At 38.1% G+C, this 17,388-nt stretch overlaps 2 protein-coding genes across 7 annotated transcripts in view; both read left to right on the forward strand.

The window, feature by feature from the left end:
* The first annotated feature begins 787 nt into the window (after window positions 1-787).
* On the forward strand, window positions 788-10,852 carry LOC136240143 (serine/threonine-protein kinase TAO3-like). 4 transcript variants are annotated; one of them, XM_066031028.1, is made up of 9 exons: window positions 788-896; window positions 4,856-4,956; window positions 5,030-8,580; window positions 8,996-9,639; window positions 9,692-9,874; window positions 9,930-10,066; window positions 10,469-10,557; window positions 10,614-10,646; window positions 10,699-10,852. In XM_066031028.1, coding segments are annotated over exons 3-9 (4,623 nt in total). In that variant the 5' UTR covers window positions 788-896; window positions 4,856-4,956; window positions 5,030-5,045; the 3' UTR covers window positions 10,701-10,852. The 4 variants fall into 4 exon arrangements, 3 of the variants coding, with proteins under 3 accessions (XP_065887100.1, XP_065887098.1, XP_065887099.1); XR_010693686.1 differs by lacking the exon at window positions 10,699-10,852 and having other exon boundaries at window positions 9,930-10,115; XM_066031026.1 differs by having other exon boundaries at window positions 10,614-10,852.
* Window positions 10,853-12,242: 1,390 nt separating this feature from the next.
* LOC136240147 (uncharacterized) overlaps window positions 12,243-17,388 on the forward strand; it is a 30,708-nt gene continuing 25,562 nt past the window's right edge. For 2 of the 3 annotated variants that reach the window (XM_066031033.1, XM_066031035.1), the window contains exon 1: window positions 12,243-12,307. The gene's annotated coding sequence lies outside the window, so the exon portion shown is untranslated. The remainder of the gene's footprint in view (window positions 12,308-17,388) is intronic. The other variant, XM_066031034.1, reaches the window with a different exon arrangement.

Here is a 17,388-nt window from a genome sequence, read left to right on the forward strand (position 1 = left end):
ACAACTGTATATTATCACCAAACTCAAAGTTAAAATAGCTGTCATCCAGCACCTCTGTATGTACTAAGCACCTCTAAAAATATTTATCTTTCGCTGGTGTTAAAGACTTTCATAGCCTTTAAAACAGCTTTTAAGACTTCACAGCCATCTGCAAAGGACATAGTGACAAAAATAAACCTACTAAGGAGTGATTATTGCTGCTTAAAAACTACAGCAACTAACTGCTCTCCCCAACCACATGCAACTCAGGCTGTTTGTGCCCCTCCCCTTGCCAGCTCCTGGATCCGCCCCTGTGATGTGCAGCCTCAACATTTAATAGCTGGTCTATTTATAGCTATAGACTATATCGTGACACATACGTATATAATGTAGGTCTAACCTTTAAGGTGTATCCGAAGTACACCGTAGTCTGGTCAACCACAAGATTTAAATTACACACTCTACTTCAAGTGACTTACTGATTACGTCACTGTACACAATTGTTCTAATAAATGATCACTGTCAATACAATTGATATAATAATTAGGAACATAATTAGGAACTGTAGCTAGCAGCCCGGTAGTAACTAACTAGCCACTAGCCTAATGTGTACTGCACGAAGTAGTACATCGCGTTCAGGTGAAGCAAGCCAGGCGTGCTGTAGGTCAAGTGATGATCTCACGAATGATGTAATAAGAATCCCCGAAGGGGGAAGGGCTCAAAGGGGGAACCCCAGTATAATTCCCTCAACCTGTTGTTCTTTCATTGCGGTGAGCTGAGCGGGACTTTATTCATATCACAGGTAGTCACGTGTTATCCGCGCAGTTTGACAAAGCATATTCCTCGGACGACGGGTTGTGAACGGTGTCAACGGTGAAACTGGACTGTTTGTAAAGGAGTCGCGGTTTTTCTATAAGGCAAGAACCTGTTAAGTAGTGGTTGAATGTAGATGAACCCCAGGCTGTGTGGCTCCTCAGGCACTTGCCTAGACTGGCACTACAGCGCTATTCAGCTGTTTATGGAACAAGACTGAGAAGTCACCACCTAAGTGGTCTGGATTTTTTTGCATTTGCATTTGCAGATAGTTTTCAGTGTTATATTTCTGGCTTTACAGGCACTTTAGCTTTCTTGCACGTCCCTAGTATAAAAGCAGTTATTTAACTTCATAGTATTAATATAGTAATTGTAATAATTATGATGTGCTGCACTATTAGCATACTGTTGATTTTGCATCCCAGCTTTGCTGCCTGCCTAGTAATTAATAATAAGGCAGTTGCTACAGAGCCGGTACCAGTTCCCAAGAGAACAGTCTATAGAACTGGCACTAGTTTTTGTTTTTGCAAATAACACTAACTATTGGTGCTAGACAAAAAAAGGTTGCTAAAATGAAAAAAAAGAAAATAAATAAATTTTTTAAAAATGAAAAAGAAAGGTGTAAAACACATTGACCAATGTGAAGGTAAGTTTTTGGTGAGTTTGAAGTGAGCTAAGGTTGGAGCGAGATATAACTAGTGTGTTTGATGTTAAACAGCCAGTAGTTTGTGTTATTCACAAAAATAAAAGCTAGTGCCAGCTCTGTAGGCTTTTCTTTTGGGAACTGATACCGGCTTTGTAGCAACTACCTAATAATAAAGAATAGTAGATTTGAGACTCTCATAAACTATCTTCTGAGAAAAATTAGAAATTTGCATTATTTTTACCTTTACTAACATGTTACATACATATCAAAAAATAAGCTAAGTATATACAGTCAAGTTGGAAGTTAGACAATGGGTGTGGTATACCTGGAATCGCTGCCTTTCTTTCATCCATTCACAACCCACCAATGCTCATTTATCTCCATGATTTCTCTCTTGTTTATTTTGACCTCTCTTTCATATCCACAATGTCTTCTTCACTCTTTCTCAGGCTGATTCTGCTGCTGCTGCTGCTGCTGCTGCTGCTGCTGCTGCTGCTGCTGCTGCTGCTGCTGCTGCTGCTGCTGCTGCTGCTGCTGCTGCTGCTGCTGCTGCTGCTGCTGCTGCTGCTGCTGCTGCTGCTGCTGCTGCTGCTGCTGCTGCTGCTGCTGCTGCTGCTGCTGCTGCTGCTGCTGCTGCTGCTGCTGCTGCTGCTGCTGCTGCTGCTGCTGCTGCTGCTGCTGCTGCTGCTGCTGCTGCTGCTGCTGCTGCTGCTGCTGCTGCTGCTGCTGCTGCTGCTGCTGCTGCTGCTGCTGCTGCTGCTGCTGCTGCTGCTGCTGCTGCTGCTGCTGCTGCTGCTGCTGCTGCTGCTGCTGCTGCTGCTGCTGCTGCTGCTGCTGCTGCTGCTGCTGCTGCTGCTGCTGCTGCTGCTGCTGCTGCTGCTGCTGCTGCTGCTGCTGCTGCTGCTGCTGCTGCTGCTGCTGCTGCTGCTGCTGCTGCTGCTGCTGCTGCTGCTGCTGCTGCTGCTGCTGCTGCTGCTGCTGCTGCTGCTGCTGCTGCTGCTGCTGCTGCTGCTGCTGCTGCTGCTGCTGCTGCTGCTGCTGCTAACAATCATGGAGATGATTTTATTACTTTACATGGTTTTCAAGTCATTCCATATTTTGTGATCTTTTGCTTTATCCACTTTGTTAACAATTGCTGATCATGCAACTGTGAATTGTCCCAAAATTTATGCAGCTTATCAAATACCCTATGGAAATAATTTAAGTTTTCAGGCCAGGGCCATAGCCAGACATTTATCTGGGTGGATTTTTCACATAAAAAGTGGACCTTTTGTGGTATGATGCAGGATTACATCAGGGTGTGCAAAGCACACACACACCCCAGGAAAGTTTGAAACACTAAAGGCTGGATTACAGCGCAATCTTTTAGGCAGCAATTTCAAGCTCATTACTAGTTATTGGATACCATTAGGAAGAAGTATCTATACTGCCACTGCATATAGTTATGCCATTTCTGGCTAAATGTATTGGAATTTCACAGTGAATATCAATGGCTCAGCAGGGGCAGTGGAGCAGGCCAAAAAGTGCTTTAAAATAATGAAATTTACAGGAGTTGAAACCAAGAAAATATGGATATTATGCATAAGAGTCTGGGGAATTTTTATATTTTACTGGAAGCTCTGTGTGTATCTTAGATGATCCCACTATGTTTTTGTAAATAAATTAAGCAGCTTTAAAAGAAATGTGAAAGTGAATGTTCTATTAGAGTGTATTGTTTTGAGAATGGTTGTGTTCTATTAGAGTATATCGATTTTACATTACAAGCAACTTGGAATGCTTACTAGCTTAATATTGCAGCTTATTTATCTATCAGTGAACTTCTGCTACTGAAAATTTGGATTTTTATGCTGAAATTGTGTAACTTTTTACTGACCTTTACTAATTAAGAGGGAAGTGTTTCAGCCCCCTGCCCACATGGTCTGCAAGCACTATGTTCTGTGTCTAGAGGATGGATAGGCTTTTGTAGTTACTGTATTGAGTTAAAGCAGTTCTAGTTTCTTGTAAGCAGTTCTACAGTTTTTGCTGTTTGTAAGTAATTATGTAGTTTAAGTTACTTGTAAGTAGTTGTTTTAGTTTCCTGCAAGTAGTTATTGTTTAAGTATAACTGCCCATTTGTAATGTTTATCATCAGATACATACTATACAGGGTGCAAGTGAATGTAGCTAAGAGTTACAGAAGTATTATTATAATCATTTAATTAATGACTAATCGCATTGAGTAACTGAATCACGATGAAGAAGATGGCTTTGAGCAAGGCTTCAAGGATGACTTTGAAAATGACTGAACTTGGGGTAGTTAATTCACTACTGTGTGATTCATATTTCATTGGTTCTCTGTTGGCTACTCCTAGGACTGTGTGTACTTTTGCAACACATATGGTGTTTTGTAGATCTACATATGTAGGCTCTGTAGGTTAGCTGTTTTGCTTGTTCTTTTTGTTTTTGATTAGTTTTTCTTTGCTAAACTATTACAATATCATGTTAGCCAAAGCCTAACTCAAGGTACTCCAATCTATACAAAAATCAAGCTAAGAAAAAAGGAGTCATGCCAAAAAAGGAAGGTGAAAGAAAATTGTGAAATTATAAAGGTGACAGCAAAGAAATGGCTGCAATGATGCCAATGCCAATCATTTCTATTAAAATGATTCATATTAACATCATTACAGCCATTTTTGTCCTCCACTTTTAATTTCACAACTTATCATTTATTAAGGGAGCCTCGTCCTTTTTCACAGTTTGGCTTTTTTTGGTGTAGACATCATTTCTTACTGTAATTGCAAGCCCTAATGCCTGGCTTTGAAGCTTTCTTTTTTACTTGTTTTTTCTTTACTGCAGGAGGAAGGGAAAATTTGTGCGGTCTATTTTATGTAGCTAAACTCACTTGTAAACATAACAGGATGACTTGTAATATAGTTTAACTCTCTATAAGGTTGACTTGTTTGTAGCTAAAATCTCTACAGGGTGACTTCTTATGTAGCTGAACTATCTACAGCATGACTTGTTACATAGCTGAATTCTATGTGGGGTGAACTAAACTCTCTAATGGCTGACTTTTTTTGCAACTGAACTCTGTGACTTGTAACATAACTCTCTGCAAAATGACTTGTGATGTAGCTGAACTCTCTGCAGGGTGACTTGAACTCGATCTGTACAAGGTAATAATGTATTTGTAGCTGAACTCACTACAGGGTGACTTATTACATAACTGAATTCTATATAGGGTAGTTGAACTCTCTGTATGGTGATTAATTGAACTGTTTATTGAGTGACTTGATTCTCATAATGTTTATTTTTGAGAGCATTTCTAGCAGCAGCATCAGCAGTAGCAACCCCAATAGAGACTAAACCAGCTAAAGAATGTTTTGTACTGATACATCAAAGATGCTGAGTGTGCTTTTACTTTCATGTATTGTTTAGAATATGAAATATACTTGGATATTTTTGCCTGGACAAAGTGTACAAATTCTAGAAATTGAAATCTATTGCAATCTTATTGAAAAGCTGCAGGGTTGAACCACGTAAGTATGTAAATAAATGTACACTATAATCACATGTACGGTAATAAATATTATGTTTTTAATTACAACACAGGGTAAGTATCAAAGCTATGTCTGGTTTCTGGAGCTTGCTTGGCTATTCTTCAGCACAAGAGCTGTGTGACTCTGCGAAGTTCTCTGTAATCAAAAACATCACAATAACTGAAATTGAAATAGGTCGAGGTAGCTATGGAGTGATATATAAAGCAATTTATGGGGGAAAGGAATGTGTAGCCAAAGAAATTCACCACAACTTAATAGTAGAAGATTTTAATACTGTTGTGGGTTCCTTTGTCAAAGAGATTGACATTCTTAGCACATTGAGGCATCCAAGCATAGTACACTTTCTAGGCGTTCATTTTAAAGAAGGATTAGATGTACCAATACTTATCATGGAGAAGATGTGGATGAACTTAACTACGTTGCTATCAGAAAAACAATCCATCCCACTTGTGATCAAGGTTGGTATCCTCAAAGATGTAGCTTGTGGCTTGAAGTATTTACACAGTCAAGAACCTCCAGTAATTCATCGTGACCTCACAGCCAACAATATTTTGCTTAACAAAAATTTGGATGCTAAAATAGCTGATCTCGGATTATCTAAAGCTGTGGAAGCAATAGCTAGGCAACGCATGTCAACTGCTCTAGGAACTCTAGCATGCATGCCTCCTGAATCACTGCAACGCAATCCAGTGTACACAGCTAACTTAGATATGTTCTCGTTTGGTTGTGTTATTGTCCATACAGTCACACAAGAGTTTCCTACTCCAACTGATCTATATGAATCATCAGAGGTAAACAAGAATGATTTTTTGAAAATTTCTGAACTCAATAGGAGGAAAAAATACGTTGACAAAATGAGCGAACAGTACCCAAGCTTAACATACCTTGCCACAGCTTGCTTAAAAGATTCACCAGAGCATAGACCAAATGCTGAAACAGTGCATAAGTGGTTTGAGGAATACTGGAAGAAGCGAGGAACAGAAGAAAGTCAGTTGAAGGCACTTTTTGACTGTTATCAGTTGGACAGGTATTCATTGATTTCATCACTTGACTCTCAATCTACTAAAGCTGAGGAATTACAGACAACAGTTGAGTTATTTAGGTCAGAAGTGCAGAAGCTCACACACTCCACCTTATCAAAAGATGAGAAAATTTCTAGTTTACAAAAACGTAATAATGACCAACAAGTCAGTATACAAAGTCAACAATCAGAAATTGATCAGTTAAAATCTCAATGTGAGAAACTGTCACAGCAATCTAATAGTGAAATTGTTATGAATCTGAGTTCCATGCTGAGACAGGAACAAGAAGATATGAAGGAGAAACAGGAAGAAATCAAGAATCTGAAAATAAAACTGAATAATTTGGAGAAGAGTTACACAAAGTTGAAAAGAGAGAATGAAGAAGCTGAGCATAAAATACAGCAAGATGATAAGTTGCATTCAAAGAAAGAAGCAGAATTTATCCAGAACATTGAAGTCTTATCCAATGAGAAAAAAGAACTGTGCAGTCAGGTTCAAAATTACGTTGCCGATTTGCAAAACATGCAGAAGGAGGTTAAAGAACTTAAAGGGGAACTACAAAAGACTGAGCACATCAACAAGACAATAGAAATCACAAGTGTTGACAAGCAGCCTGAGGCTGTGGAAAATGATGAACTAACAACTAATGATAGTGTCTTTCCTAATGAAGAGAGAAAACTTCAGGATCAAATGCAAAGTATGTCTGCACAGGTGATGCAGGTGCAAAAAGAAAATGAAGAGCTTAAAAGTAAATTAGAGCAAAAAGAGAAGGAACACCACCAATTCAAAGAAGAAGTTAAGGAGAAATTGGAGTTCTGGAAAATCAAGGCTGAAACATTAACTAATAAAGATGCTGCAAATGAGTTGGAAGCAGAGAAACAGAAAGTAGATCAAGAAAAGGAGAAGCTTAAACAACAGCTAAAAGCAGCTAATGAACTTAGCAACAAATGTCTTACAGAATTTAATAAAAATGTTATGGAAAAGCAAATTGCAAGTGAGAGTTATGATCAAAGGGTAAGGCAGATGCATCAGTGTCTTACTAGTTTAGAAAAGCAGAGAAAAGAGATTTCAGAATTAAAACAAAAGTTGTCGAATGCTAAATCTATTAGCAGGCTGCAACTGGATGAAAAGTCTTTACGTTTATCATTGATGCTGCCTCAGCTAAATGCTTGTCAACAAAGGCTTGAAGTCAAAGATAAAGAACTTGGTGATATGCAATTACAAAATGAGAATCTTCAAAACTTACTAGAAAAGGTATCAAAGTTACACACAACTGCCCAACAAGAACTTGAAAACTACAAAGTAGCTTATAAAGAAGAAGCAAAACTCTCACAAGAAGTGAAGTTTAATTCTGATGTGCTATTACCAGCAGACCTACAGAAGTGTGTCAGAGAGAAGGAAAAAGAAGTGACAGTGCTGAATGAAACTCTTCAGAAATACCATGAAGCTAAGTTGCAGCTTCAAGATAAGATTAAAAATTTAGAGAAACAAATCAAGAGCCTGACTGCATCTTACAGCAAGTCAAGCCGTCAACTGGAATCTAAGCTGAAAGAAAAATCGAAGTTTATCGAAACACTAGAGAAGAAGAGCTCTACTGGGCACTATAGTCACTATCATTACAGCCTTCATTGGTCTCCATATTTATCACTTCCTGTTAGGAGGATTAAACCAACTGCTGCTGTTGTTAAAGATAAGGTATTTGTGACTGGAGGATACCAGAATGTTTGTCCTCAAGGAAGAGAATTAAATTCTTACCTAAAATTCTTAGAGAGAGGTAATGAGGTATTCTGTTTCCACACAACAAAGTGTAGGTGTTATTCCATAGCTAGTCCAGTAGTGTTGGGAGGTGTAGCCAGTGTGAATGGTCAGTGTGTACTGGTCAGTGGAGCTGAAGGGAACACTCTGACTGGGAATGTGTACGTGTTGTGTGAGGAAGGATCAGATGAACAATGGAAGAAGTTCAGTGAACCTGTCCCAACTCCTCGGATACTGCCATGTGTGTGTTGTTATGATGAGAGGTGGATGATCGTATGTGGAGGATGTGCCTGTAAAGAAGGATCCAATTTGTTAGAAGCAGTGAATGCGGTGGAGATTCTTGACACCGCCAAAGGAGAATGGTATACATTGCCAGAAGCTGGTAGCCCTAATTTATCCACAATTTTGGCATGTAGTGTAATTGGAGATGATGTATACATCATTGGAGATGTTAAAGTTTTGAAAAGCAGTTGTAATAATTTGGTGATGGCAGAATCAGACAATATAGTTTGGGCTGAATTATCTGCTGTGTTAAATGAAGAGGATGAAGATTTCCATCCATTTAGTGTAGTAGATGTTAATGGAGAGCCGATGATCATTGCCAGTATTAGTGGTAGTGAAGATGATATGACTTGTGTTTTAATGAAGGACACAACAGACACATGGAGGAAGATGAGTGAAACTGTAGAGTGTCAACATTGTTCAGCTGTGGTAGTAACTCCCACACTAGAACTATTGCTGTTTGGAGGATCAGGAAATGTTCAATTAGCTGAGGGAACTGACGTTTGTCGGAATGGAACCCTAATTCCAGTTTTGAATATATGGGGTAAGTGTTGAATTTATGTGTAAATATACATAGTAAAGGCAGCTTAATGTAGTTATACCCCACTGTAAATTATAATGATGAATTTTTTTATGCCATTGTTGTATTAATAACTTCAGTCACAGTTTTGGTTTTGAGCCTCGGTAGAGTATAGTAGATTAGTTAACACCTCTACAGCCCTAGTGAGTTGAGTGTGTTTTGTAGTGCCAGTTATGGCAGTACTACACAGAATTACTGGTCACACCAAAATGAGATGCAAGTTGCAATTTCTAACTTCATTCAAACATTATTTTGACATAGTGGCTATTTGTCTACTTCCAGACACTTACTTATACAGGCTATTCATTGATTGCTTGACTGCCACCTAACTTGTGACATATTATAAGTTGAGTACTAATTAGACTATACATTTTTGTAGAAAATACACCTCAAAAGATTCCAATTGTTATAACTCAACCTCCTGCTGTCTCCTTCACTGGACCCATCCACTCTCAACAGTTTGACCACAAAGGAGGAACATTTCAGTCTCCAGTCCACAAAGTATCAATAGTGGTTCCTTCTAATGCTATTGATGATGGTGAGAATATTACGATTCACATGGGAGCCACAACAAATGGACCATTTGATCTACCTGAAGATTGTAAACTAAGAAGTGCAGTAGTGTGGCTGGGTAGTGCAAGTGAAGTGGTGTTGAAGAGAAGCATAGCAGTAGTAGTACCTCATTCAGCAGTGTTCATTAGTCCCCAACATCACTCCATGATGAGGTTCCTAACATGTGAGGATTGTGAAGGTCCCAGGTACAAGTTTCAACGTAGTAAAAGCAAGTTTGAAATAGCCCCAGGGTATGGGGTGATCACAATACAAAAGCTTGCTATGGTAGCTATTGTATCACAGTCGGAATCCATTGTGGCCAATGGATCTGTTGAAGAAAATGTAGACAACAAATTAATTGATGTCCCTGCATGCTACACAGCAAAGTTGTTTTGGCCACTGAAGTCTCTACCTGTCTCTTTCAAAGCTGATGTGTTTTGTGTTCAGGACATTCCTACAGAATTATATAAGGTATAATTATGGAACCAGTTAGCATTGACTGAGTGTTATATACCTACATTAGGTGGACACATTATGTAGAAAAGCATACTACAAGGAGAATGTAACACATCCAGAAGTTGTAGGGACAAAATTGATAATTTATGGAAAAAAATTGAAGTGTGTTCTTCCTTGTGATAGTTCCAAAGAGTGTGATTGCTTAACCGGTTGGGATGTGACCCCTCTGAGTGATGTTAGTGAGCTCGAGGTTTGTAACTCTATAAATGATGCCTTTTATGTTAACTTTTGTTTATTTTGTGCAGGAGAATATAGGCCACTACAAGATTGATTCAGTCAAGTTTTCTTACAAATTCAATTGCTGTTATCCCAGTGCTCACCTATTGTGTTGTTTTCAGTTTCTAGGAGCAAGCAGAAAAGAAACTTGTACTATGCCAGAAAAGTAAAAGATTAATGTATTAAAGTTCATAGTAAAGCATCTGTATTGCATTGTGAGTGAGACATGATAGTATAGCGGCGTATCCCCCAAAATTGGCAATATTGTGCACTTTTTCATAAAACCATGAAACTTTTTACATAAATAGTACTCCTCATGACATGTAATTTTAGATATAGTGCCATCGCTGAGTTGACCTTTGGTGACCTTTACAGCCATTTTTGTACAGAAAATGACAGTAAAGATCACCAAAGGTCAAATCAGTGATGGCACTATATCAAAAAATACATGTATTGAGGACTACTATTTATGTGGAAAGTTTCATGGCTTTATGAAAAAGTGCACAATTTTTGGGTTGTGCCGCTATACTATGAGACAATTATCTACTGTCAATTGTTGTATATGTAGTGTTCCTAAATGTCTCCAATCAAGATTTGCTAAGCTTGGTACATATCCTCCCATTCTACTACAGTCTGGTGTGAACACTACTACCAAAGGTAACCACAATATTGTATGGAGGTGATGTTCATGTTGTGTGTGTTATCACTGATAGATACTGGGAGTAGTGCTGGATCACATGATCAATGTATGTAATAGTAACATAGCTAAAATATGTTGTCCTCACCTTTTATCTATAGAAGAGTGAAAAGAGAAACCATATTTTCAGCTTTAAGTATTTTATTTACTGCATACTTTTAACTGCACATTTTGTTGTCATACATTTCTGTACAAACTGAATGCACATAGCTGCTCACATATATATTTATAAAGAATGTGTGACAATTGCATGTAGCAAACAAACAAATAAGGTATTCTGGATTATATAGGTATCCTATTCTTTCAAGGTGCCTTGTGAATATAAATGTTAACCTTCCAGACTATCTTTAATTACATTTAGTTTTGCAGCACCGGTACATTGTTTCCTCAAAAATGGTAAATAGAAAATACAATGCAACATAATCTCACAATGGATATTAAAGAGCAAGAAATCAGAGTAAGACTAACTTGAAATATTTATCTGACCAACTATAAATTACTGACATTTAGGGACCAATGACAAGCATATGTTGAAATCATAAATCTAAAAAAAATAATGTTCAATATCTATCACAATGGCGGGGGGATTCAGTGCCCCCAGATCCCAAATCTGGAGACTTCCTTGGAAAAATATAGACCCTCAGAATTACCCTGTCAATCACACACACCCACACATGTATTATACATGAGACTCTGTAAACCAAAATATAGTGGAATATGAAAAGACTTGGTAGCTTTTTCTGGATACTTTTAATTGGCTACAAAAGTACTACCAATCATAGGTGTAGGAAGCACCTCATGGTTGGGGGAGGGGGTGTTAAGTATAAGATGCAGGCTGAAACATGCTAAACTGTAATGGAGTCATGCCCCCATCCAGAAAACTAATGCTCTGAGATTGAATTAAAACATGTTTGAATCATGTCATCAAATAGAGCAGTGTATACTTACTTCTGTAGTTTACCTCTGAGTCAGTCACACGCAACATTCCTAATGATACAAGGAGACAGCTGGATGGCTACCCCCACTTTCTACACCTATGCCAAAAGTGGCATGTGGGAGGTAACTGAATTGAATGGGAAAAACAAGAATCAACAAAATTGATGTACTATATTATTGTAATCAGCACTGAGTGCTGCCTGCTCAGTAATAATAAATAAATAATAAATAAAAGTAATACAGGACAGCAATAATAACTAAAATGATTATCCATAATAAGCCAGAGTTGCCAGATGAATTGCTCCAAATGTACACGTGAAAAAATAAATATTATTTGTTCACTAAAAGTTCATAAATCCAATGGTCACCCTCCAAAAACCAGCATATGTACCAAGCCCACACATTATAAATAGGTGGATCTCTGGGTTAGTAGGGCACTAAAGAGCAAAAAAATAAAAAGTCAGCCAAATATTCATAGATTCACAAACAAGGCAAAAAGTAAATAAGTATAGTATTAGTATTAATTTCAGGAAAAAGTACAGCCTGTGAATACTGCTCAATTACATGCATACAAATCAACCGTTATAAAATAAATCTGTAAACTTTATTCACCACATGAGCGCATGATGACGTAATTAATTAAATCCCGTCAGTCATTTAGCTAGTGGCGTGATTTACCAGCAGCCTACCCGCCCATCATGGGTTTCTCCCTTGTTATTTTAATGCAGTCAGCAGTTTGATTCTGTCATCTCTGATGTTTACCCGTAACACAAGGTGAGCGAAAGTGGGTGTGCCAGCTTGTATATTTTTTTCCATTTGTTCGCCGTCGCATTTTTGTACTATTGTAGTCTAGAATTAAATAAGCATGGAGCTACTCGTGGGTAGGGTCTAGTCTGGCGGCGCTCGACCCTTCTCATAAAGTAAGGCTAGGGTTTGGTGAACACAGCTAGCACATATACTCGAGATGGAGTCACGTTGTGCAGCCAATTGGAAAAACTGAAAAACGACTGGCCAATCAGAACCAATTAAGAATCCTTTCAACTATTCGATTTGTTTACGTCATTTAGTTACACTGCAAGGCTTCTATAATTATTAAAACATGACGCAATCAATACCAGTTATCATTATCTTTCACAGTGACTAGACTCCTGACCCCTTGTAATTCATGTATCATGTTGAAAGGTAACATGTATGCTATGTTCCCAGGATGGAGAGAGGGGCGGGCGGTTAGGACATGCACCCATGCATACTAATCATTAAATAATTCACCTGTAACCCTGGCACAGAAGTCTGTGGCCATCGTCAATTATTACATTTGTCAGTATAGCTTCTCCTTAATGATGGAACTGTTTCTACTCATGAGATTCACACCCAGTGTTGGGCAAGTTACTTGTTAAAAGTAACTAATTACATATTACTTGCAACTGAACTATTTAGTTACAGTTACATATTACCCATAAAATAAAGTAACTCATAGGCGGCGGAAAGTGGGGGCTAGGGGGCTGAAGTCCCCCCTCAGAATGATATCACACCAAAATTATCCTTCTTGGAGTGGGGCTGAAAACCGTGATAAAGATCGAGATACTCTAATAGAGCAGTCGCTCTAATAAAGCAATGATTATGTAGTGAGCTATGTAAGGGTTTTAATGTAGTTTATCAGCTATAAATGCGTAGCTGGTGAGGTGGAAAGCTATTGTGAGTTGGTCGTGACCTTTTTTTTTTTTTTTGGTCTCACCTTACCAAACCAGAGATAAGTCTTGGTCAGCCCAGCCCCCCCTCATATCAACTACTTCCTCCGCCCCTGAAGTAACTATAATAATATTACATATTATATTACTTTGTGTCCACAGCCTTAAGCTGTCATGTGTGAAACTACCACCTTATCACGTGACATGATTGCGTTGTTGGACAATGTACAAATCTTGGTTATACGTAAGAAGCTGGTGAATAAAGTTGGAGGGATTTTTTTTCCTTACTTTGGCCCCTTTTCTGTTACATCTTATCAGTCAGTCTGTAAGTCAAGTCATTAGGTCTAAGTCCCTGATATTAGGTTAGGTAATCCTAAGGCTGCAGCACATGTTGCTGTCAGACCTTCAGTGCTGGTCACTGTAAAGTGCTAATTATACAACCAAGTACTAAAGATAATACGAAATGCGGTTAAAATTACGTCATAAATAAATAATAATGAATAAATAATAATTAATTAATAATTAATGTTCTCGAAAACTATTAGGTCTAGACAGATGAACTAACCGGGGATAGATTCGCCTGTGAATGAAGGCACAAACGTATAATCGTTGCTCCTGTTCCTGCTGATGACTTGACCATACGTGTAATCCTATATAACACCCAGTACCACACCCTTGCTTATTTACAGACTGCACGAAGGAGAAGATTAGCGATGTCTGTGAAGTAACAGCAGGAGAGCCAGAGGCCACTTTACACATAAAGAAGAAGATTACAAGTAAGTTTTTATGTTTGTAACGTCTCAAGTCTCCATGCCAGCTGCCAGTGGATTCATTCACATAAAATATGTAATTAAACAATACAAGAAAACATATGCCACACTCTTTACAATACAGTTATGTATAAAATGCAAGTAAATAGTCTTGTCTTGTGCAACTGGCATGGCGAACTTCCTTTGTGTTGGTGTCAGGCAATTCAATACGTGCTTAATCTTTTTTGCCTTCACCTGGCTTAGCTACTAGGCTCTGGCTGGCTTGGCTGTCTTCCTTTATCTGGTTCATCTGGCTTGCATACTCCTACAATATTGTGTAGCTATCTCCTGTAAGTTGTGTATGCATAATGATAGTGTATCACCCATCACTGTGCCATTGCTACACCACTGATGAACCCTATGTAGCTCTAGTTGATGTTGATATACTGTGCTGTATATTGGCTAATAATTTTGATCTGGTGATGTTGCCTATAATGTATTATTGCATACAATACTGCAATAATGTATAGTTCTCTCCTATATGTTTTGTATACATAATTATACTGTGTACACATCACTGTGCCATTACCACACCAATGATGTACTGGCACTTAGCTACTGGTGGTCTTTAGTTACGATGCCACTATTGTGTTATATCTGTCACTACTGTGACATATTGAGATGATTTGGGGATCGTGCCTTCACCACCTAATAGCCTCACTGGGGGGCTGTCACATTAGTGTATGTACTTGGTTGTATGTGACGCGGTCCTAGTAATAATACTTATTGACAGTTGTGACATATATTCTTTTTGTTTAATTGTCATATTTACTGTTGTTTCATTGTGTGTATGCTTTTATGTGTTTTATTATTTACTAATTATACAACCAAGTACTAAGAATAATATGAAACGCAGTTAAAATTGCGTCATTAATAATGAATGAAATAAATAAATAAATAATTAATAAATAATAAATAATGTTTGAGAAAACTACAAGGCCTAAGGCTTCGCACTCACCGGGAATAGAATCCATGTTGTATGAAGAGATAATCGTATAATGGGTGAATGTTTCCGTAGAGGTGATAGAAACGTATGACAATTCTATTTAATGCTGATCAAAACAGCACGTGATATACCCACTACCAATCGAGCAGATTCAAATGGCTATTTATATGAGCGAATTGCTGTTCAATTGTGTTTGAAAGTGTTGCCAGCTGGCACACTAAGTCTCAAGTTGCCATGCCAGCTGCCAGTGGATGTGCTCCATGTATCTATGGCTGCAGGACACCTGAATAGGTTTGACATGCCAGCTGCACAAGGACAAATATGTTTGTTTGTATTGTAATGTACATATGTCTTGTATTTCAGTTATATTTTTTCTGGCTTGCTAGGCTCTGGTTGGTTTGATTGTCTGTTTGTACTAATGTATTGTAAAGAGTGTGGTATTGTTTTAAATGTTTTCTTGTATTATTGTACATTTTTCCTTTACCTAGCTTACTAGGCTCTGGCTGGCTTGGCTGTCTTCCTTTATCTGGTTCACCTGGCTTGTATACTCCTACAGTATTGTGCATCTCCTGTAGGTTGTGTATGCATATACTGTGTACACATCACTGTGCCATTACCACACCAATGATGTACTGGCACTTAGCTACTGGTGGCCTTTAGTTACGATGCCACTATTGTGTTGTATCTGTCACTACTGTGACATATTGACTTGATTTGGGGATCGTGCCTTCACCACCTAATAGCCTCACCAGGGGGCTGTCACGTTGGTGTATGTACTTGGTTGTATGTGCATGGTCCTAGATAACAATAATAATAATAATAATAATAATAATAATAAGCTTCATTCAGTAGGCTTCATTACTTTGTTGTGGCTAGGCGTTACTCAGTGTATTACTAACGAGATTAGTAACTTTGTTACTTGTAGTAACAATATTATGTAATATTAGATTCGTTACAGTAACTATATTATTTAGGTAATTAACGCGTTACATTTGCAAGTAAAGTAACTTGAGTTATATTACCTGTTTTTATAGCGTATTTTGTTATACTACTTAGTTACCACAAAAGTAATAATATTACATAACGTGTTACATAAGTAACATGTTACTCCCAACACTGTTCACACCATTATAAATTATAACCCAAATATTGCTTGATTTCCAGTGATCCCAGCCATCAGTGTTTTCTACAGGATCCATTGGGTTACGTGAAATGTTTTCTGAATTCTTTTACTAGTACAGCAGTTTTAAACGTCATGTGCAGATTATAATTTATAGAATTATGAATTGATTTGATTGCTCAAAATATTGTGCAAGTGATTTGCTTGTTTTAATTGTCACACAACATAGGAGGCAGAAGAGGGGGTGTTGGGGGTGCTCCAGTGCCCCCAACTATTTTACTGAGGGTGCTGAGCACCCCAAACTTAAAGCTGTATTGTGCAATAGTCATCACATGAACTCCTGCAAGGTTTCCAGAAACTGGGCAATCACGATCGAGATACTCTAATAGAGCAGTCATCCTAATACAACAGTCAAGCATGTATTAAAATAGATAGCATTTTATTGACAGCTAAATCCACCAAAAATGCCCCCAAATTCAATCTCCTGATACCTAATTTCAAAATTTTCCGGCATGCCCCAGACCCCCCTAGAGTTTGCATGCTTTGCATGCTGGGTATGCTTCGCACACTTACTACTACCAACATAAAATTTGGGCACCCCCAACTCTAGCATCCTTCCGCCTCCTATGCACAAGATCTATTAGAACTGCTGTACACATACGAGAAGATAGCTTGTTGTTTTACTGAATGAAGAAGGTCACAGTTTAGTTTATATTGCTGTTGTGATTGATATTAAAAAACACAAAATTTAATTATTTAGTGAAAAGTGACTTGATATTTGCGACATTTCTTTGACAACACATGTGGTGATACTTAATGAACAGTGTCAACTTTGTTACATCATTGTTTTAAGCATAATAAATAGACTTGTCTTGTGAAAATATTCACAAATACAATTCATTTAATATTTCGTGATTATCATGATATACTGTATATGGGAAAAGTTTCGCCAGGCAAAAGTTTCACGGTTAATGTTTACCAAGACTATTCACGGTAAAACTTTCGCTGTTGTCAACTGGAATAATTTTATAGGCACTTATATGGTATTAAAACTGCTACTAGCGCTAGATTAGAATAAAGCGCATGCTCCAGCGCACATGCTGTTGCCGCAAAAAGGTGGGCTCTGCCAAACTAGCTGATTCTTGTATATAAATTGCCCTTACTCCTAATGGTGATGGCTGCATCAAATTCTTCCTTGCTGACAATTGATAGCTCCGTGCATGGTTACCACGTATATTGCTCAATATGGGAGCCAGTAATAGGAGAGGAGCTGCAATGTGAGAGGGAGCCTG

Source organism: Dysidea avara, chromosome 12 (assembly GCF_963678975.1).
Source record: "Dysidea avara chromosome 12, odDysAvar1.4, whole genome shotgun sequence".
Classification (NCBI taxonomy): domain Eukaryota; kingdom Metazoa; phylum Porifera; class Demospongiae; order Dictyoceratida; family Dysideidae; genus Dysidea; species Dysidea avara.